Here is a 22,602-nt window from a genome sequence, read left to right on the forward strand (position 1 = left end):
ATACAAGACAGATTAGAAGTTGGAAACTTGTAAGGTTAAATGTGGCTGTTTTGTGTAGAACACCAACCTGACTAATAAGAACTTAAGCGAGTGCTCTTACACATCAAAGCAGCCAGCAGCAGAGGCTGCAGATCAAGGAAGTCTGAACTTTATCATCAGAGGGAAAGCTCTGGACTTCCCCTCACATCACATAACAGTTGTTCCAGCTACCACAAGCCTCTCCTGAAAGGCAGGAAGCCAAAAAAGACAGAGCAAAGACCAAACTCTGGGAGCCACTGAGATGACTCGATGGGTAAGGCACTTGCTCTCAGGACTGGGGACCTGAGTTCAATCCTGGGTACACACATGTTTGAAGGGAAAAACCAACTCCCTCGAGTTGTCACCCCACCTCCCTCCCCACCAAGCTGTCCTCTGGCCTCCACACATGCCCTATGGCATGTACGTCCATATGCAGCCCCAAATAAATAGATTCACACTTAAAATCATTAGAAACCTTTTTACGAGGAAGAAGTTTTACACCAGAAAGCACAGATGTCTCAGTAATTCAGCTCACAAGAAAAGTCGCTCCTTTTTGTAAGATAGACACGGTGGTATGAACTTTCTCCTCCAGAGAGTAAAGTGAGAAAAGGTGAAATTTAAATAACTTTTAACCCAACGGAGGTATCTGCCAGTTATATTTGTTCTATAATTTTTCTTTTGTTGTGAAATCGGCAGCCGAGCACCCAAAGTGTCTTCTACAACCTTCTTGCTCCAAGATGCCTCAGGATGGCAAGAAGGCTGCACACTCTTTAGTCTCATATTTGTATATCAAGTGGAAGGTGATACAGACAGACAAGAGAACTCTTTCACTGGAACTTAAATCATTTCCAAACTCCACACCTGAGATTAATGTACAGTTCTTGGACAAGAGCTACCCTGAGAGCGCCTTTATCTGTAAGAAATGCTTGGAAATGGGTTTGTTTTAAACCTGGTGCACATAGCTACCTACAACCACAAAACAAGGGGAAAGGAAGGAGGAAGGAAATAAGAGTGGCTACTGTGAAGGCGCCAGAGGCAGTCAGGCTGCCACGGAACTCGAGCTCACGTGATGCATCTCCCCCCCACCCCACCCCCCTTCACCATTTTGTAATGAGAAAACTAGACTGACGGTGTGACTTGATATCCCAGCCAGTTCATGAGAGGGCTAGATCTAACATTCAGTGAGCTCTTTCCAATGTGTCTCTCTGTTCTCTTATTCTGTAAAATATACCCACAGTGTACCCAGTGATGGGCGGGGATAAACACCCTAAACACCCTTTCCTAACATCCACTGACTTTGTACTTCTTTAATCCTTAGATCTCTCTCTCTCTCTCTCTCTCTCTCTCTCTCTCTCTCTTTTTCTCTCTCTCTCTCTCTTTCACTGTACGTACCGGTGCGTGTGCATGTGTGTGTGTGTGTGTGTGTGTGTGTGTGTGCGCGCGCGCAAATGTGCGTCTATGAGATGCCAACCTCAGAACACAGAACAACCTCATTGAACAACCTCAGGAGCCAACCATGTTTCTGAGGCAAGGTTTCTTACTACTCTGGAACTCATCAAGTAGGCAAGGCTGGCTGGCCAGTGAACCCCAGGCCTCTGCTTTTCAAACTACTGTTTAGCTTTCTTATCATGTGATCCGCTCTTGATAATGACAGCTATTTTTTTTTCATTTTGATACAGGATTGTGACTTATTGATTCACCCAGAAGAAACCTGTGGGTTGCAGCCTATTTCTGCAGAATACATTAAAGCCATTTCACAGCCTGAAATAGAGAGTTGTCCATCTGGGGACACTAAAGGTGAATACATGAGTATCCTTTCTCTAAAATAGACCCCTTGGTCTATAGGCACATGTTTAATTGGCCCCTGTTTTAAACAAGGACCTTTCTTTTTCACTCGAGTAAACATCAAGACATACTACAAGTGTAGATGCATTGTTTTGATTTGTGGAACATTTGATTAATTAAGCAAACAAACTCTTTGCTTCATTGCTAACCCATTGCCATCTAGAAACGGCAGACCAGAGGTCACTTCATCCAGGAGCCTTCCTTTATCCTCTAACTCATTTCCTAACTCTGTACTTTTCTTATATCACAATCTCTACAATCCATTTAGTACCTAATGCATTGTTTACTGTCATTCTTCCCAAGATGTTGGTTTCATGAGGACGGAAAGTTGGCCTTTTTCACTTTAGTTTTTATTACATTGTCATTTATGTGTGTGTGGGGAGGGGGTACCCATGCACACGCATGTGTGTGCCAGGGAGAGCACAGGAAGGTCAGATGACAGCCTGCACGAGTCAGTTCTATCTTTTCATCATGTGGGTCTCTGGGAGCAAGTTCAGGTTGTCAGGCTCAGAAACAAGCACCCTCACCCACTGTACCGTTCGCCAGTTCCCTTTTTCAACTCACTACATTCATACATACATACAACCATACATACATACAACCATACAACCATACATACATAATTCACACATGGTGGATAGAAAAAAAATACCCAGTTTTAAATCATTTATTTTCATTGTAGGGAAAGTATTGGAAATAACCACAAGTATCCCTCATATTTTGATCATTTCTACAAATAGGGACATGAGGATTTCAGATTGTGGCCTTAAATCTCACATGAGTCACGGACAGACCCACAATGAGTCACCACTCTCTTTGTTTTCATCCTCTCAGGCTTCCTGAAGCAGGCAGAGTGTAGTCAAGCAAAGCTGATGCTGAGAATGTATTTTTAAAAAATTTAAAAAATTGAACTAATTAAGGTTCAGAGCATGTATTCTTCGGTGGTCCTGGTTACTACTCCATCCTGACCCCCATAGCTCCCGTCCTCAGAAAGGCCCGCGAAGGCGCACACAGCTGCACTAGCCTCACCGTGAACTTCACACGGCTGCTGCAGCGGGAAATGTGTTTCCCAAATGGGCAGGGCAAATTGCAATTTGGCACGCAGCTAGCAAATGTGGGCATGTCCCAGTCTTGAACATATGTTCTAAATAATAAACTCCAGTCAGGGAGGGACTCGCCTGTTATGGAGGGTCAGGTGCCGTGATCTGTGTCTCCCTGCCGAAGGAGACACAGACTCAGCCTTCAAAGGGGATACCTGTGTCCAGTCCAGTATTGTTTAATCAGACGACAATTTATGACAATCGTAAAACAACTTAATTCTACTCTTTGTACCGCAACCAAGGCAAAGCTCTTCTACTCTTCAGTTCACGACACCGTTTCTGCTCAGGAGTCAGCAGTTTGTTCTAACCTGTGAAATTCACCATTACATCAGCCGAGCCCTGGATCGTCTCTGTCCGTTGCGTGGACTTGGTTTGGTGCATCAGTAGACCCCTTTAGAGAAGGACCCACACTGACTGCCATGCTTTATATCCTGGAACTTCAAGACTTCCCCCTCCCATCTCTTCCCTACCTCTCAACCTCCTTGCCTCTCTCTGTGCTGATAACCCTGCTTTGGGACGTGCAGCTCTGCTTCTCCAATCTGTTCCGCTGCCTCCATAGGCCCATCCTGTCCTTTCCTTCTGCCTGATGCCATACTCTTTTTCGCTAGCCGGCCTCATTCCACCACATTCTCTGGGTTCCCAGAGCAATCCAGGCATAGAATCTTCATAGCGCTACCTCCTTCTCTTTCAAGTGTATACTGACTTAGATCTGTCTGAGACCAGTGGTCCCCCCAGAACACCGTGATAAACACCAGGAAGAGAAAAGAACAGAACAGGGCATCCCTGGGGATGAAGCCAATAATAAAGATGAAAATATATGTGCAACCGCCTTGTATCTAATCATTTTTATTTCCATGTTTTATGATGGACACAATATATAAACATAGGAGTATCTGCATATCGTATACTGTGCATGTACTAAGACGTCAAGGGTGCATGGGCTGTATGTTTTTACTGATGGCTTCCCTTGATTAGATTTCTCGAGAACATAAATTGTTTATATTAATCTTCCAGTTCCTAATAGACAAATTAAAAAAAAAAGGTTTACCAAACTAAAGGGAGATTTAAACCTTTCCCTTTCCACAGGAATCTATGACACAATCAGGAGGCTACACACACATACATGCAGACGAACGCACGCACGCACGCAGAGAGCACCAAAAGCCCGCAGACTCAAAGACGTAGAAAAAGTCCAGAAAATACTGTTCTAGAATGTACGGGGTGTTCCCAGAGATGACCCAATCCTTCATAACAGGACTTTCTACATCTTAAGGGAGAACCAATCCTGGTAGATGATGCTGGAGGGAAATCTTCTAAGAAGTTATGTACTTATTCAAACATCTTCCAGGCCGAAAAGCTATTTTAATAGTGTGCTACAATTTGACAGCCCTGGATCCATTCTTTTTACCTGCAATATACTAATGCCATACTGTCTTTTTTTAAAATTAAACTAACTTAGATCATTTTGAATCACTGTATTTCTTTTCTCTTCCTCAGTTGCTGAATAAAGTAAAAGTAATTCTTCTAATTTGGAGAAAGGAACTATACATGCAGTTATAATTAAATAAGAACTTCTAAAAACCCTCCTCAAATCATAATATATAAAAAATGAAAATATTTCTCTATAACTTACTTTTAGTGAGAAAATGTAGAAAAAACATCATACTTCTAATATTTATTATGTTTTATTCACTAAAATTAAACCTTTATTTTATGAGGTTATATACAGTAATTAGCATTAGTATGTACATGATTTTATTTCCACCATGGTCCTAGATGACCGAATATTTTTTTCTCCATGATACCAGCCACTATGATCCACTCAAGTGGCATTTACCATAAAGCTCAAAGCATAAAGAAAATTCCTTTTTCTAAAGGACAGTTGTGCTCCTCAAAATGTTATTCCTTAAAATGCCTGTCATAGTTTATTTCAGAAGTTGCAGTTTTGATTCACTCCATGTTTAAATATATAATTCAGGGCTTGTGGTTAGTGCCCCTCCTTTTTTTTGACAATTTTAATTAAGAGCTGGTATCACTTAAAATGTCAAGATCCCCAGTCGTACAGATGTTATACAGATGACTACCTAAACTCACAGTAAATAAAAGGCATTGCTAACTGATTCAAAAACAGAGAAAGTCATGGCTGCATAAATATATAGTAGTGTGTGACATAGGGGCCAACTTTGCAGATACCAAATCAAGCCTTCCTTTTATGTATGTAAAACTTAATGCCCCAAAACTAATTGTAACCATATTTGAGTGTTTCTTAGAGCTGACCACTTTTTCTTCATAATGGAAGTAGCCACAGAGGGTCTCAACCCTTCTGGAAGGCTAGGGAAAAAGAATGTTCTGGATTCATGATGCAATTAGATATACAAAGATCAGATTAAGAGAGAGAGACAGAGGGAGACGAGAGACAGAGAGAGAGAAAAGAGAGACAGAGACAGAGAGAAATGAAATAAGATGAAGTGAGATAAGATAAATAATTACCCAGAATGCCATCATCTGATCAGAGAAAAATATCAACAACAGTCTTTACCAACATATATACCCATCGAGTAAATTCAACGTGAAAAGATTTTTTAATTATTTTACTTTACACAAAGTGTATATGAGTGTTTTGCCTACATCTAGGCATGCCATGTACAGACCTGCTGTCTGCAGAGACCAGGAACTGGAGTTACAGGTGGTTGTAAGCCACTATGTGGGTGCTGGGAACTCAAGCCAGGTTCTCTTTGGGAACATCCAATGCTCTTCACCATTCAGCCATCTCTCCAGCTCCTAAATTCAACTTCTTAAAAATAAAGAAATAAATCATTAAGGCAATCAGATAATGTGGCTCTCTCAAGAGACCCAAGAGACATATTGGGTCATATATCATTTTTAACTGAGGGTTCTTCTACTAATCTGGCATAATGCAATATCAGAATCAACCAAATGGATTGTGGTTCAGCTCTGATATAACACTCACTTCACTTTTACTTATTTTTTGATGCCTCTGTTTACTTCATCTGTGAAACAAGAGTGCAGTGAGGACCAGCTCCGAATTCCCTTCCAACTCCATCCCAGGCAAATGTGCACACACTCTGGAGGCAAACTCTTTCCTTTGCCATTTAAAAAAAAACCTTTTTGTCCCCTTCATCCTCTGTCTTTGAGCAATTACATATCTGTCTATCTATCTATCTATCTATCTATCTATCTATCTATCTATCTATCTATCTATTATCTGTCTGCACACTGTACACTGCACCCTGAAGGAAACACCTTCTCATGGCAGACCCTGAACTTTCCCAGTGTGTGCACTCTATGTGGAGGCCAATCAGAAGTCTTACTCCCACCAAGCTCATCCCTGCAGTATTCGCAGACTATCATACTTTCAATGCATACTTTCAGACTCTCATCTCGCAAGAAAAGTCCTATTTACATCTAGTGAAATTTCCAGAATTTTTCTGTTTTCACTTTATTATGAACCACCATGGCATACTTGTGGTCAGGACACAGGACTAAAATCTATTTATGGGCAGCTCAGTGCCAGACACCATGGCAGGTGCTATGCATACTTTCCTTATAAAGTAGCAAATTTAATCATGAAAATATTAAGTCATTTGTCCAATTGAAACAGTGAGCTGCAACCTTGGCTTCACTGTGGAACCATCTGAAAGCATTTTTCAAAATATAGATGGATAAGTCTCATACTTAATGTTGCACTAGGGTACACCCTAGGCACAAAAATTTTAAAAAGCTTTCTGGGTGAGACTTGCAATCAACACTGAGTTCACAAGCTAGCTGAAGGAGGCAGAACCTGGGGGGCTAGAGGGTGTCTCGATAATCTGAGTTATTTTCCCGTCACAGATATTTCTACTCAATTTTGTATCAGCTGTCAAGATTCTGTTGTGATCTCTAATGTGATCTCTAATTGCTCAGCTCAAATCCTCTTTCCACTGTCTTTTCGGTGGAAGTCAACATAGTATCCACCTTCCTGAATACCTACTGAAGAGATGGCAAGGTAGTTCTGAGGTTTAAACAAGTTACTATGTTAAACCTCTTAAATGTGATTGACATGTATAAGTACTAACTATTTTTGTATCCTTGTGACATTTTAATGTCATAATGCCTAACACTAACACTTCACCATGACAGATCCTTGATACACTGCAAGTGTGGTCTGCACAAGGTGGAATGTAGTGATATTGACTATCCCTGAAACACAAAGTGCTCGTGGCTAGACATCGGATAAGGCCATTTTCTGATATTCCCCTTGCATTTAAAAACCAGGGAAACGAAAAAGGTTATGGCAAGGAGACATATGTGCCAGCGTTCTTTGAAATTTTAGTGCTTTGTTCCTGCTTGGTTTTAACACTCTAACCTTTTAATGTTACTCCGATGTCCCTCTCTTTTCTTACAATTCATAATTTCCTCGTATCCTTTTTTTCCCCTCCCAGCTACTTTCTCTTAATCTGCTGACACCTTTTCCCTTTCAGTGGCAGATCCGTAAAGGCCACCACAACCATGTCACAACCATACACCAACACTCGCATACACACTTCTGACACCACACCCCTGAGGCTGTGAATGAAGTAGGCAAGCTGCTCATGTTCAGAGGTTGACCATCTTCCCACTGCGTTGCATACACACTAAGGACTTTGCCGACAGCACCACGAAGCAGACTGAGACTCAGAAAAAGTAGAGAGTTTTATTTTAAAATGTTCCTTGAGGCTAGAGAGATAGATAGTTCACGGGGTACAAGCCTAAAAGGGGGAGTTCAATTCCTGGAATCCATGAGAAGGCTTGACCTGGTGCTACAGCACTGTCAGTCTGGATCTCCTTTAGAAAGAAGAGAGGTAGAAAGAGGAGACTCTCTCAGACGCTTCCAAGCCAGAGAACCCGGAATAAGCAATGCAGCAGAAGAAATAGCAAACGAGAACCTGCTGCCTCATTACCGTGTAAGAGGAGAATCGCCTCCCAAAAGTTATTAGCAAGCCCCACCTACACTGTAGCCCCCACAAATGAATAAAAAGGTTTTTTTTCTTTACTAATCCAAAATCAGAAAAACAAAACATATGACAACACTACTCACTTCAACCACGCTATGAGGAAACCAAGGGAACACGGCTATATAAAAAATGAAAATAGCCACACCCAAAGTGCCATCAATCAGAAGAAGGACTAATAGCCCGTCTTGAAAACTATAAATTATCAAAATACTCTTGTGTCTCTCTTGTATGTGTTTAAATTTCTTGAGCACAGTGAAGACGTCTGTCATCATACTGGTAGTCATGGGTTAGGATGATAAATGGTGGAGGCCCACTGACAACCTGAGGACTCCCACTCAATGTTAGTCCTATTGAAGTTCAAAAGTAAGTTAATGGTTGAGTAGCAGGCAGTCACCTGTTTCCTTGTGAGGACTCCTAGGACTCGCCCCTGACTCCAGCATGAACAGTGTTATTTCACAACAGGACATCATGTTGCTTCTCTGCTTGACTCACAGGAGGCCCTGCCTTTTCCCACTGTATATACTAGATAAGAATAGTCTTCTCACTTCCGTTTCTGTAGCTGGGTGACATTGACTTCTATACTTGCAACATGTAGTTTCAGAAGCGAAACGAAGTCTTGCTATGTATTCTAGGCCAGTGGATTGTGCCCTGCCTTACTTGTTCAGACAACAGGACCTGTGACTGGAGAGAAATAACCTGGCAACCACACAACTGCCAACACAACATTCTAACCAAGCCAGAACTTCAACAGTGCCTACAAGGAAGAAAGGTAGGTTCTGCACTAAGTCAGGGAAGCCTGGGCTTCTTGCCGTCTTCAGCACTGAGGCCAGACCATTGCATGTGCTAAACCAGCTTCTGCCCTCTTGCAGTGAGGAAAACTAACTCAATGTCACTTGGCTTTTTGGATCACCTGTAGACATGATCACAAATGATCGTTAATAACCCATGCTCATGACGGTCACGTTTCTCCAAATCAGTCTATATGGTAGATGGAGGATATTAAAGCCATGTGCTGTGGTGACCCAATTCAATGCTGGTTTTGAAGCACAAGTTATTAGGAGCTTGTCATGTTAACTGACTTTGGGCAACTCGGAGCAGCCAGTCTCATTGCTGATGGCTCTAGCATACACCACTACTAAAACAGAAATCTGTAGCTCTGTGCAAGAAGCCAAATGCCCCTGCATGCAAGACTCACTTTTAGAACTTACCAAGTGCACAGTGTTGTGTTTTCACTCTAACCTTGCTGACCGTCTCTTGAATTCTGGGCAGGTCATATGTGAACCTCAGCGGGCTGCCTTTCCCTCTCTTGGGGCTCTTAAGCTGATGTCTGGGCCATACAGTTTCTTCTTGCTAGGCATGCTCTGACTAGGTAGAGCCCAGGAGAACCTTGAGACACGTGAAACGGGCACATAGGCTGAGATGCTTGGCTGACATCAAGTGAGTAATCGTAACCAGATTTTCGAAGCACTTCTCATCAGATGGACTTCTCCTTGCGCTCCATGTGTAAGCGCTCACATATGGGCAGGCCCATTTCAAAAGCTGATTTTAAAAACAGCATAGTATGGAATGCATGCCAAATTTTCTGTTAGTAATTAGTTTAAGAAGAATGTGAATGGGAACGGGTTAGGGCAGGAAGATAAATGTGCTCTTCATTTCAACAGAAGTAGAGTAGTGCTCAAGGCTGAGAACATGACCAATAATTAAGATACAGTGTTAGTTAATTTGTAAAAAAGGAGAGCAAGAAAACACTGATGTAGAAGCTTATTGTCAGCAATATGAACCGAGCTGTTTTTCTGTGTAAGGAACAGTTCTACTGACTCTCACATCTTAAAACCCACTAGGCTCTAAACTTCATTAGGGTAAGGGATATGTTTGATTCATTACAATAGCCTAATTGATGTATACAGTTTGTGATGCATAGTAATTATTTCATGAATATTAGTAGAGATGGTTTTTTAGCTCAGTGGTAAAGTATGAACTTAAAATATGCAAAGACTCTGGTTTTAATCCCCTGCATAATCAATTAATCAATTAATTGTAGTGGGCTGGCTTGAGAGAGTCCCAAGTAGAACCAAGTGATGCTATGTGACCTTGCCCCCACGTTATTTCTGATTGATAAACAGAGCTGTTGGCAGCTAATAGCTAGGTAGAGGAGACATAGATGGAGTTTAGGATTTCTAGGCTGGAGGTCAGCAGAAAGTAACCAGAGGGAGAAAAGAAGTGAATGGAGGAGAAGTCACCATGGGTTAGGTGGATCATGAAACATAGCCCTGAAGGCTGGCCAACTGGAGTTAAGAGAAGCCCAGATGAAACACAGTAATAGCTCAGGGTTGTTGCTAGGAAAGTAGATTCTAATAGCATAGAGGGTAGATATCTGCGAAGCTCTTATGCTGCTTAAGTCTTATTGTAAATAATAAAAGTTGTATGTCTTTTAACTGAATAATCAAGGGGGGGGTAGAAACCCCAGATTGGATTTAAAGATTTCTACAACAATCAATCAATATTTGTTGAATAATTGAATAAATGAAATTTTTAATTACTCTTAATCAAAATTTTATGAGGTAAATATTATGTGTGTTGTCTACTTAAGAAAATTAAATGCTCCAGGAGATGGAGTTCACTGGTAAAATTTGTGCTCTGCTGTGACTGCACCAGCTTTGGGCCATGCATCGACTATATGTTAAAATTGAATTGGTATAGTGGTGACAATCACCCTTGTAACACCAGCCAGATAGCTCTCTACCCAAAATTCCATTCTAACCTCAGAATCCAGAGTACTGGGCACAATACCAAGAAGACGCGTCAGTCTATTGACCTGAAAAGCAGTTGATACAAATTCATCACTAAATTATGTGACTTTGTTTCTCAGGCTCCTTTCTCCACCTGTAAAACGATAAGTAAACATGCTTTCATCCTCCACAGTGGATGGATCTCCTCTTTAGAAAGCTAAAGATGCTATAGTCTGATACCATAGACTGGGTGGCTCAAACAGACAAATTTCTGGGCTGGGGGGGGGGGGTCTGAGATCATTTCCATTTTTTACTGGCTGCCGTCTTGTGTCCACAGATGAGAGAAAAGGTGTGGAAGTCACCTCCTCTTTTCATTCAGAGAACACCATCACAGGGACTCTACCACCTAGTCTAAACTTGTCACCTCCCTAGGGTTCCATCTGCTATGACCACAATGGCTTTTACGATGTTGATACATGAATTCTTACTAGTCACAAACAGTCTGTAACATTGTCTCAACTGGCTACAAAGCTGGTTATTAGCAACTCTACAAGGCATGGTGAAAAGGTGACATTTTCTTTTGTGTTATTGAGAAATGTATGTTATTATAAAACCAGAAAACCAAAGGTTATGTGCAGGTGACTTGAGCAGAGGCCCGAGGACTGGCAGAAGAGCACTAAGGACTTATCATCGTGGACCTCTTAGTCTCTGGGCAGGGTGACCAGCACACTCAGCTCCCACTTGCTCTCACATGGGCAAACTCTTGTGCATTCACCAGAATGCTCACGTCATTTGTACGTAACAGTTGTACACATTAGGTAAGCATTCTCCATTTTGAGCAGGGAAGTGACATACATCATTAAAATCAGAAAAGTCACCCCATACTGTAACAGCAGGACATCAGAGGTCACCTGATAGTGGTCTGGGGACTGTAACAGAAGGATATTACTCAGGAAGTCAGAGGTTGTTCAATGAAATTCCAATGCTGAGAGGCAATACAAGCATAGATTATATATCAAATACTCCCATCAGTATAAAAATGGATATAGACATACAAACCTGCTTATATACATGGAAAAAGTCTAGGTGTACCAAACAGATAAGAGTGAAGACATAATAAGGTAAAGACCCTAGAGGAAGACATGGGACATCAGCCTCTGGCCTCTACACACACACACACACACATACGCATACACATACACATACACATACACAAAATGTAATCCACATTTATACTACATACAAACAAAACAGGAAAAAAAGTAGTATATGTTTTATTTTTTAAAAACACATGTAACACTGACTTTTTACCTCTCTAACATGTTGAACAGCCAAGAAGACTTTAGCAATGCTAAATATGACATTAACAAAGCTGCTCAGAGACTTACTTCACATATGGTAAGGCCAGCAAAACATGAGGTAGGAAGAGCCTCAGACTGGCAGTCAGGAAACCGGAGCTATGCCCTGACTGCACCTAAGCTCCTTTCATCGTGTTTGTCTGTTATTTCTGCTCCCTGTCTGCGAACCCCTGCACTGCCTGTCATGCCTGAGGTGCTACTACTGCAAGGCAGAGTCCTACAGACCATTTCCCAAGTTCTGACTGTGTGACGTCACATTTCTCATGCATCCATCTCATGTTTGTTGAGCTAAGACTCTGTTGCAGCAGAGTACATGATCCCTCAAGGTGCTGGATTTCAAGTGTAAACACTAATAACAGAAGTGTTCAATGTGTGATAATCACATAGGCAGAGAGAAACCCAGAGGCAGGCACCAGATAGACCCAGTCTGGGACTGTCTGACAAACTCGCCATAAAGTAGGCAGGCAGCTAGAGAGAAGTGTTTGTAACTAGCAGCCGTATAGCTGTCATGTTAGTTTGAAATAGCTCAATTGAGATAGAACGATATTTAGGTATAGTCTCTTTTTCTCAAGAGCATCTACTATGAGCATCCTATAATTCAAACCAGGAGGTCTCTTGCTTCCCTTCTGCTGGGAGAAGGGATGCAAGTGGCAAAAGCAGACAAAGGGGCAGTACTGTGTAGAGGACAGACAAGGTGGGCTTTAGGTCTCCTGCTCACAAGCACCTCAGTTCCCTACAGTGTGGATTACATGGAAGAGAGACCATAGCAAAGCTTGCCCCTTTTTTCCTAGCCATACCAACCTGAAGACTGATAATCCATATGAAAACCTCAATTTTAACTATTGCCTTGAAGGAGACTGAACATACTGTATTACAAGAAAAGCAGGCTCCTGAGTCCTAACTCTATCTAGCAAGCTTCAGCTTTGGGGGACATGTCATGTTGAGTTTTCTTTATCCAAAGAATCGGATATAATAGCAACAGGATTTGAAGAGGCCACTGAGAAAATTCGGATAGTTAGACCCTCAAGAAACGGTCTGCTTCCTTGAGATTCTCCAAGTCGCTTTGTTAAATCCCTTTCTGCTATTCTGGTTTCTCTACTGTTTACACCACGGGTGACTCCCAATACTGGATCTGGAAATGCAAGCCCACCTGGCAGGAATGAAACAGACACAACCCAGTTAAGATTTGAAAAGCAGCTCAAGTTTCCAGAAAGCCTGACCAAGAGGCTCACTTGGTGGCAAATGAACAGAGCTGGACTTCCCATACCTCAGGCGTTTTCTTTCGTTTCAGCAATGCTAAGTTGGACATCTCAGTGGGAAAGCAACAAGCCTTAGAGCAGCTGAGAAATTTGTTTCTGAGGCAAACTTGTGTGTATAGGGGTGGGGTTGGGTGAATAAATGTGGGACTCCTATTAAACTTAACTCTAATTTTACCCAAGTGCTTATTTCATGTCTGTTTATGTATGTTTTTGCTTTTGTGATATATAGTAATAGCTATGTTGGATCAAAGTAAAATCAATTGAAGAACTAGGGTGTTAATCATAACTGTATTTCTACAAATTAATTCTCGTCTCTCAACAAACGCTGAGTGGAACTTTGATAAGCATGGGTCCGCAGGATTCTGTGCTCACCATGTGAAGTAGTCTAGAAGTATGACAGATTTATAACTGAAAAAAAAAATCAAATTAATTAAACAGCTTAGCTTTGTTTGCCAGCTAAAAAAACAGCTCAGAGGTCAAAATAGTAAGAAAATGTCTTAAAGAAGAGTCCAATTAAGGGAGGTAAATAGATGTCACTGCTGGGTAGGAATGTTGGTGGCTTCCCTCCTTTAGAACAATACAACACAACTCTTTGTCCAATACCATATAGTCTACAAATAGTCAAGTGGAATTAAATGTACTGAGCAGGTTGCATTTTTTATATTTAATAATAATGTACAATATTTAAAGAGAAACTTAAACATGAGTGGTAAACAGAAACAGATGATTAAATTTTTCAAAAGTCCTTTAGTTAGCTGTCCCTCCTCATACTCCCTCTTTATCCCGCCTTCCCATTCCTCTCTCATTCAATCCTCCTATTCGAGTTTCTCCTTTATCTCTATAGCATTTTATTGTATTTCCCATCCTTGGAGGATTCCCTCTCCCTCCTCCCTAATCCCTTCCTAGCTACCTCTCCTCTGTGATTATACGGATCCATTTCACTTTTCTAAACATGTGAGTAATGTTCCAGTCAGTAAAATGTACCACATTTTCATTATCCACTCATTAGTTGGTGGACATCTAAAATGCTTCCAATTTCTAGCCACCATAAGTAGAATGGCAATGAACACGAATGAGCAAATATCCCTGCAGTACCAGGCCACTGGTGTGTTCTTTGGGTTCTTTGGGTATGCTCAGGGAGGTACAGCATGATCTTGCAGTTGATTAATCTTCAGATTTTTGAGGAACTTTCACGCTGATTTCCTCAGTACCTGTTTGCTACTTCAGTTAGCTTTCCGGCCAGCAAAGCATGTGTTCCCCTAGCCCTGTGTCCCCACAAGCATGTGATGTTATTTGTTTTATTTATCCTTGGAGTAAGATGAAATCTCAAAATGTTTTTAATTTGCATTTCCCTAGTGGGTAAGAATGTTGACTTTTTAAAGTGTTTCTCAGACATTTGTGTTTCAACTTGTAAAAACTGTTTTGTTTTTTTCTATATACCAATTTTAACTGGGTTATTTGTTTTCTAGCTGTTTGATTTGTTATGGTGGTAATTCTTCTTCTTCTTCTCCTCCTCCTCCTCCTCCTCCTCCTCCTTCTTATTCCTCTTCCTCTTCTTCCTCCTCCTTCTCTTTCATGTTCTAGATAATAACACTTTATCAGATGTACCACTGGTAAAGATTTTTTTTCCATTGTGTAGGCTTTCTCTTTGCTCAAATGGTGATGTCCTTTGATGTACAGAAGGTTTTTTTTTGGGGGGGGGGTTATTATTTTTGTTTTAGTGTGATGATTTTTTTTTGTTTAATCACGAATTAATTAATTCTCATGAATTAATTGTCCTTAATGCCGAAACTATCAGTGGTATGTTCTGTGTCAATTCAGATCTAGTCCCTCCTTTTTCTTCTACTAGGTTCAGGGTATCTGGTCTTATATTTAAGTCACTGATCCATTTGGAGTTGAATTTTGTGCAGGGTGATATATATGGATCTATTTTCATTCTTCTATATGTATCCATCCAGTTTGACCAGCACCATTCATTAAACATGCTAAACATGCTAATCTTTCTCCAATGTGGGGTTTTTTTTCTTCTTTTTCAAAATTCAGGTGTCTCTAGGTGTATAGAATTATGACTGGGTCTTTAATTCTATTTCATCAATTAACATGTAAATTTTTAAGTAGTGTTTTCAAGTTACATAGGCGTCTAAATTTTTGGAGTTTGGCTGACTTATAATATGCCTTTAGTAACACATGAATTCCATAAAGATTACACAATTCATTGTCTCTTGTCAGTCTCAATAATTGGGGTGGACAAGAAGGCATGAGTGTTTCTTTTCATCATCTCCAGTTAAGAGTGACTTAATCATGATGCCCTCCTTCTGCAAGAGACCAGCCACGATGACAGTAGAGACAAATCATTTTGTCCAAAGTAGAGGAATAAATCTATCTGCCATTGCACAGCTGTTTGTTTGTTTTCTTGCCTAGTTTTTTGTGATGGAGAACAGGTTGCTTAAATTTTCATCCTAAAGTTTATTTCTACCCCAAATAGCAACTTTGGCTGTGTGTGAAAGCCAATATAATTAAAATGCATACTTGGAAAACATTCATTATAACTATATCAAAATTTACAGAGAAGCATTTTGTAGAGCTATATTTACATTATGATTTAAACCTTATTAGCCATCTCCCCCATCTCAGCTGTGTATCACAGTTGAGCCGCCCCTCGTCTCATTGACAGGTAGACATTTATCTCCTGAGAACCTTGCTTATCAACCTTGAGGCTCCTAAGAATCACAGTGGGTCCAGGTAAACAAAACAACCATTTTAACCTATCTAGTTGACCAGTTTGGACATACTTTTGTGCCAATCAGAAATGCTAAAGTCACTGTAGAGTTATATAATAGAAAAATGGGTCTGGAAAGATGGCTCAGCAGTTATGAACTCTAGTGGCTGCTCTTCTAGAGGACCTGGGCTCATTTCCCAGCACCCATAAGGTAGCTCACAACTGTTTGTATTTCCATTTCCGGGGAATCTGTTACCCTCCCATAGACATACATGCAGGCAAAAACCAACACACATAAATTAAAAACAAATCATTAAAAAAAATTAAAGAGTATAACAAGAGAATAAAGACCAAAAAAGTCTACTTTCCTGGCACTTAGCAATGCATGAAGTGATTTGTTTTCCAGATCCCCATAAGGTCATTGGTTCTTAAATTTTCTTTAATTTGAGGTTAGGGGTTAGTTATTTTAGCATTTTATTACCAAAGTTGATTATTGTTATAAATTGTTACTCTTTTCTCTTTGATTACCTATGCCAATCAATACCTTTGAACATCAGTGTAAGGCAGTGTAAGGCATCTCATGGGGGACTATTTGTCAAATCAATAGGCAGATACAGATATTTGTTATAATAATATGTCTTTTAAAATGAAATTTATCCTTCAAGAAAAGGAATAATACTTATTTCCTTTGTTGATTTAACAAAACTGAATTATCTAAAATACATAAAGATTAAATATGAATCACATGACTGAAAGGCCAACCTGTAATTCATAATATTGTTTAATTGTGCTCTGTGTACTGAATGAGCAGAAGGATTGAAGTTAGATGTATTTCCTTACTAAGAACACCAATTTACCTCTGTCAAAGTTTTTTCATTGACAGAACGACCTTCACATCATGGCTGAATGTTTTAGTTAGATTTTTATTATTTCTAACCTTTCCTAAATGGAAAGATTTGGATAAAGTAGCCCTCCAGCTGATTCTTCCCTGACCTGTGTCTTGACAACCGTCTAGAGCCACCTACATTAAAGAGTAATGTGTAGCAGAACTGGTTTGCTAATCAGGGAGCATACAGTGTCTACCAATCTGCATGGAGTTCTTACTGGTTCCCAATCCACTACAGAGACTCCAGTGTCCCAGTGAGAGTACTCAGAGTAGGGGATCATGAATTAAAGGCCAGTCTTGGCTTCATAGAGACCCTATCTTAACAGAATAATAACAAAAGGTTCTATCTCAATGATTCTTAACTTAGTGTTCTGAGTTGGATTGTATCATTGCCATCAAATTCATATGCTGAACTTCAAAGGCCTTCTAATAACCCAGAACATTCTGAAAGTCATATATAAAACCATTAAAGAGGCAAATAGAATAAAACAAGATACCAAACCCAGTATGGCCAGAGTCTACATAAGTGATTAGGACACAAATGTACAGAGGAAGACCACAGAAAGACAGCGAAGACCACCATCTACCAGCTGAAGAGTCCTCCAGAAGGAAATAATCCTGTCAGCCCTTGGATGCGTATTTCTAGCTTCCAGAAATGTTGATGAAACATTTCTGTTGTTGAAGCTGAATTCTGTCTGTGGTAAAGAGCCCCAAGAAACTACTACAGAAGGAAGTGAGTCATCCCTACTTCCTGAAGAGGTTTCCTGGTGGCTCAAAATCCTCTGAAAAGTAAGAAGTCTCTTGAACCTGGTGCCACAAACCTGCAATTCCAGCCCTTTGGTGAGACTTAATAAATAGGTTCACAAACTCAAGACATGCCTGAGCCTCACAGCAAGTTCAAGGCCAACCTGGGCCACTCGGACCCTGTCTCACAATGGAAGGTAAAGAACTAGTGACAGTTCAGTGACTGGATGCTTACCGAGCAGGAATGAGGGTCAGGGTCCAATCTCCACCACTAAAAATAAATCTCCTTATTGTAACTAAAAATCTAGACCATCAAAACAAATCTTGCAAAGCCTAGCAAGAATCCATTTGATTTCTTTCACTATTTTAGTGTGCTATACTATTATCACCCAATGAAATTTGACTGAGATTATTATCGAGGGCTCTGCTGTGTTCTTCTGTTTAGCAACCACGTTTATGACAACAGTATTGCATCTGGAGCCACTTTCTAGGTTTCCGTGGAAAATATAAGCCTTTGCAGGTTCTTAGTAAATCCACTGTGGGTGTGAATATGGGAACTGGTGGCAGTGTGTGTTGTCTCAAGTGTGACACAGGAAATATGTGCATCACTAAGAGACAAACAAAATCTCAAAGAGGAGAAATAAACCAACTGAAGAATGAGTTAAAAAAGCATTCAAAGGGAATTGTCTATGGGAAAAGTCATATTACATTCAATTCACTAAGTACTTTTCTTGTGTACACGTGGCATTGTGAGGGAAAGCAGACTTCAAAGTTTACCTTTCAAATACTTGATAGGATACAGTGGAAAAGACACACGTGCAAGTAGCCATAACGTCATGTAGCCTTTGCTAAAAAATCTATAACGAAGCTAAAATTTAATGGACTTGCAGAACACAGAGTGAGTCGCTCTAGCTGAGACACTAGGGGAGGGAGACCTTTGTTAGGAGCACCATTTACGTTGGTTCTGATGCTTGACGGGTGGGATTGTCCAGGGAGGAACTCCTGAGGCAGATGGATTAGCACAAGGGAAAAACAGATGTTGTCAAATACAAATCATGTTCCCTGAGAAAGCCTAGGTCTGCCCCACTAATACAAGGAGATGCAACAAGAAGGTGGGCCACTGACCTGCACTTGAAGTCACAGAGTCAGGGTTTGAGTCTTGTGTTCACTATTCATGAGATTTATGGCCCCAGTCTTCCCGAGTCTCAAATTCCCCATCTGTGGCAATCTCCACAGAACAGAGACTATTAAGCAATAAAGTCTCAGTCACTGTTAGCTGAATTCAAAAAGTTCAGAATTGACTCTGTAGGCAATGGTGATCGAATACTATTTTGAATGTGCAAATGAGAGAATGCTAAATGAATTGGAGTGGAAAAAAAAGTGAGCGGTGTGTTTACAACAGTACAGCTTTGAGGTCGGATGAGCCTGAGGCTGGGCTGTTCTGGCAGTATGGCAGACATCACTGAAAAAACAAATGACACTAGGACCTGCAAAAGAGGTGGGAAGCACTGCTCGAAAAGACCCCAGCCTTGTGTAACTTTCTGTCTGTTTTTGAGTAATGGCATGCTTTCTATGGAGCTACTTCAGTGAGTTCTGAGTTTGCACATCTACAAAATATAGATTGAAAATCCTAAGTACCCTGAGAGTTCTGCAATATAACATGCATCTTTATATCAATGAACCTTGTTACCCAATTAGAAGAATGTAAAGTGATGGATATTAAGGGAGATAGAAAAATTAGAAATAACATGAAAGGAAAGTTTCACACATTAATTAGTTGATCAGGAGATAGCATTATTACTAAAAACGCAGGAGAAATAAATTAAAGGTTTGGTGGATGTTATGATGTAAGAGATTAAGGATGTTGCTATTAAAGGCTATACTTCAATTAGATGTGTAATTATGTGAGCACTTAATAAAATATTTTTATTATGTACCATGTAAACACCTGATGACAACAGGTATGTTTTCTTTACAGATTCTTTTCATAGGAGATTCCACCAACAGAGGGATGATGTACTATCTAATCGAGAGACTGAATGAAACACTTCAGGAGTGGCAGAAACTGCATGGCACTAAACTCTACCCCAGTGTCAATGGTGGGAAGAGTCCGATCAGTTACTCCTACTATCCCCAGTTCTGGATAAGGCCTTCATTGAGACCAGCATTTGAGAAAGCACTTGAACATCTCTTGCAAAGGTACAATGGAACTACTGTGAATGGCAAAATGCCACCATTGTGCGGTCATAATTGCACACGGTGTATCGAATGTGCTGAAAGGCTTAGATACCCACTAATGTGGCCGAAAACGAACTGCAAATGACAAGGAAGTCTTGTGATCAGGAAGCCAGACATGGTTCATTGAAATGTGAGGCAATCCAGTTAAAATGTTTACCATCTGTTCTAAAGCAACATGTGTTGTTTTTCTTTCTGGATTTTAGATCACAGCCCCTAGAGAATACTGACCAGACGGTATTGGTTGTTGGTGGTGTCCAGTGGCTTAATTCCAATCACCTGCAAATTATTCACAAGGTTTTAAAGAGGTAACTTGCTGTAGCCACTGTCATTGATCAATGCCTTCATCTTTTCTTCGAAAGGACCATTCCAGGACTTATTAAAGGGGCAGGTTTAGGATTTAAAATTAAAATTTTAAAGGCAAATTTTACACTTTGAAATAGCTCTACATCTAATCAAGGATATTGAACATTCTAATTTAAACATTCTCCAAGATCAAAATGTATTTTTGAGTCAGGTGTAGTAGCACATACCTGTAATTCAAACATTTGTGAGGTTAACATAGGAAGATAGAGAGTTCAAATCAGACAGGGACTACCGAGAAAGAGCTTGACTCAGAACATACATGCATATTGAAAGTTTTCAAAACCTTCTCTAAAACATCCCCATTGCTATATAAGGGATTCTTTGGATGAGACACAGTAATTGATATATTTAAGACAGATTATTGTCATTATTAAATAATATCCATTGGCACACAAGATTCTGTCTACAGAAAATCATACTATATGACAATAAAATAGGAGTTTAGTCCTGTATACAGATGACCACATTCTAAAACGGTTCTGTTATATATGTTGATGTCATTAACATGCAGGTAGAAATGCATCAGACGTTTGTGACTTTAAAATTCTGATCATTTTATGCAGGGAAAATTTGCTGAATATTCTAGTGATCATCAAAACATTGGGGATTGGATTTCACCTGCCGGTGGACGGGGTGCACTTCCTAACCCAGGTAAGGCCACTTCCTCTTAGGCTGCATGAATTTAGGATCCCTGATAGCAAAGGACCCAACAGGCATTCTACAATTCCCATCAGCCTTCATGAAAAGAAGACCCAATATGATTCCAAATACATCCTAACAGTTCCTGCAGACCAGAAGACTGTAGCCCATAAATGTGCTATAAATAACGTGCTGCATTCAGGGGAGAAAACAAAAACAAAAAACCTCAAGCTGTGCTAAAAAGCACTGAACGCATAGATGAAAAGCTTTAGCGGTTATATTAAGAGGCTTTCCCTTTTTCAGATTCATGCTGAAACCACATATGAAATTGTCAATATCAGTGAGTGGCTTGGGGAACAGTATATTAAATGTGTGTGTGTGTGTGTGTGTGTGTGTGTGAGAGAGAGAGAGAGAGAGAGAGAGAGAGAGAGAGAGAGAGAGAGAGAGGCCATTGTTTTTCCCTCAGTTGGCTAGCCATAAATGAAAGGCATTAGGTGCCTCTAGCCAGTTCCCAAACATAGTAAATTTGTCTCAGCACTAAGTAGAAAAATTAGCACAGAAAAGAAAGATATCTTCAGGTCAGAGAAGCAGCTGTTCTTACTCAAGCACAGAGAGCAGCCCAAGTGTATACGCAAGCACAGGTCATGGTTCAAGAGCACACTGTCCGTTTAAGATGTAAGCGGGCTAAGATTGCTTTCTGTGTCTGTGATCTGCCCATCTAGCTTTGTCAAGGACAAACCATGGGATCCTCCTCTCTTTCCTCGAAACTTTGCTTTCCCGAATGCCAGGCAGCCTATATTACAGGAGAACTGTAGTCAACGTTAACACTCCAAATCCAGCATAGTGAGGACATCTTGGGTTTGGGTAACTTAAAGGAAGTTGAGACATTAACTTCTAGGCAATAGAAAGATTTAGGACAACTGCAGATCAAGAGAGGGGACTTGGATAGTTTTCTGCTGTAAGTTAGGAGTTGGAGTCCTTTTAGGGTTACTCAAAGGCTGCAATTCTTTCCAGAGACTCAAATAACTCAAATAACATTGCATACTCCCAGACATTCCTGTCATTGCACTGTTCCTTAGAGCCGCTAGTACTTGAGACCTTCATTTACATTCAGGGTGTTAGCTCCCATCCATTCATCGAAGCAGGTATGTCTTCTGCACTTGCTCTATTGTGGACCCTGTGTTAAAATTCTACCTGCTTCCCCCCCCCCCCCGAGCTCATCAGCCTTTACAAACAGTAAAGGCAAAAGGTGGGAAGAAGACAGGTAGAAAACAGAAAGGAGCAGGGTACCATGGCCAGTGATTCTGCACACCATCCTGAACTCTAGCGTATTCTCTCAGAGCTGTTCAAGATGGGCCTCTGGCTTCCTTTGCAGACTCATTCCCAGCAGAGCGTAGGCACGCATGTGCAGGAGAAGAGGGTTGTATGTACACACGCAGGAAGCATGCCATGCTCTCAAGAGACTCCCAGTTGCTTAGATCAATGCTTTGTCTTCCTGGATCATCTTCTCACCCTCCTCCTCACCTGGGTAACTTCCAAACACCTGTCAAGTGCAGTGACTGTAGTGTCACTTCCTCTGGGGCCAACTCTTTATGAGGTTTCTCTATTCACTGACATTATCTTAAAGAAAACACTCTTCTTTGAGTGTGAGATTAAATTAAGCACGCGGAGACCGGCAGAGACAGGAGAAAAACATACCACGTTGCTGCA

General features: G+C 40.6%; 1 protein-coding gene across 6 annotated transcripts in view; it reads left to right on the top strand.

Annotated features, from left to right (window-relative positions):
- The window catches only part of Cped1 (cadherin-like and PC-esterase domain containing 1), a 270,698-nt gene that overhangs the window by 228,105 nt on the left and 19,991 nt on the right, over positions 1–22,602 (top strand). For 4 of the 6 annotated variants that reach the window (XM_011241054.3, XM_006505042.4, XM_006505038.4 and 1 more), the window contains 5 exons: positions 1,698–1,815; positions 8,590–8,726; positions 19,631–19,851; positions 20,094–20,195; positions 20,817–20,904. In XM_011241054.3, the coding sequence (XP_011239356.1) occupies positions 1,698–1,815; positions 8,590–8,726; positions 19,631–19,851; positions 20,094–20,195; positions 20,817–20,904 (666 nt within the window). Of the gene's footprint in view, positions 1–1,697; positions 1,816–8,589; positions 8,727–9,297; positions 9,690–19,630; positions 19,852–20,093; positions 20,196–20,816; positions 20,905–22,602 lie in introns of those variants that run through there. The other 2 variants (XM_006505040.4, XM_006505039.4) reach the window with 2 other exon arrangements.

This window comes from Mus musculus, chromosome 6 (genome assembly GCF_000001635.26).
Source record: "Mus musculus strain C57BL/6J chromosome 6, GRCm38.p6 C57BL/6J".
NCBI classification, from domain to species: domain Eukaryota; kingdom Metazoa; phylum Chordata; class Mammalia; order Rodentia; family Muridae; genus Mus; species Mus musculus.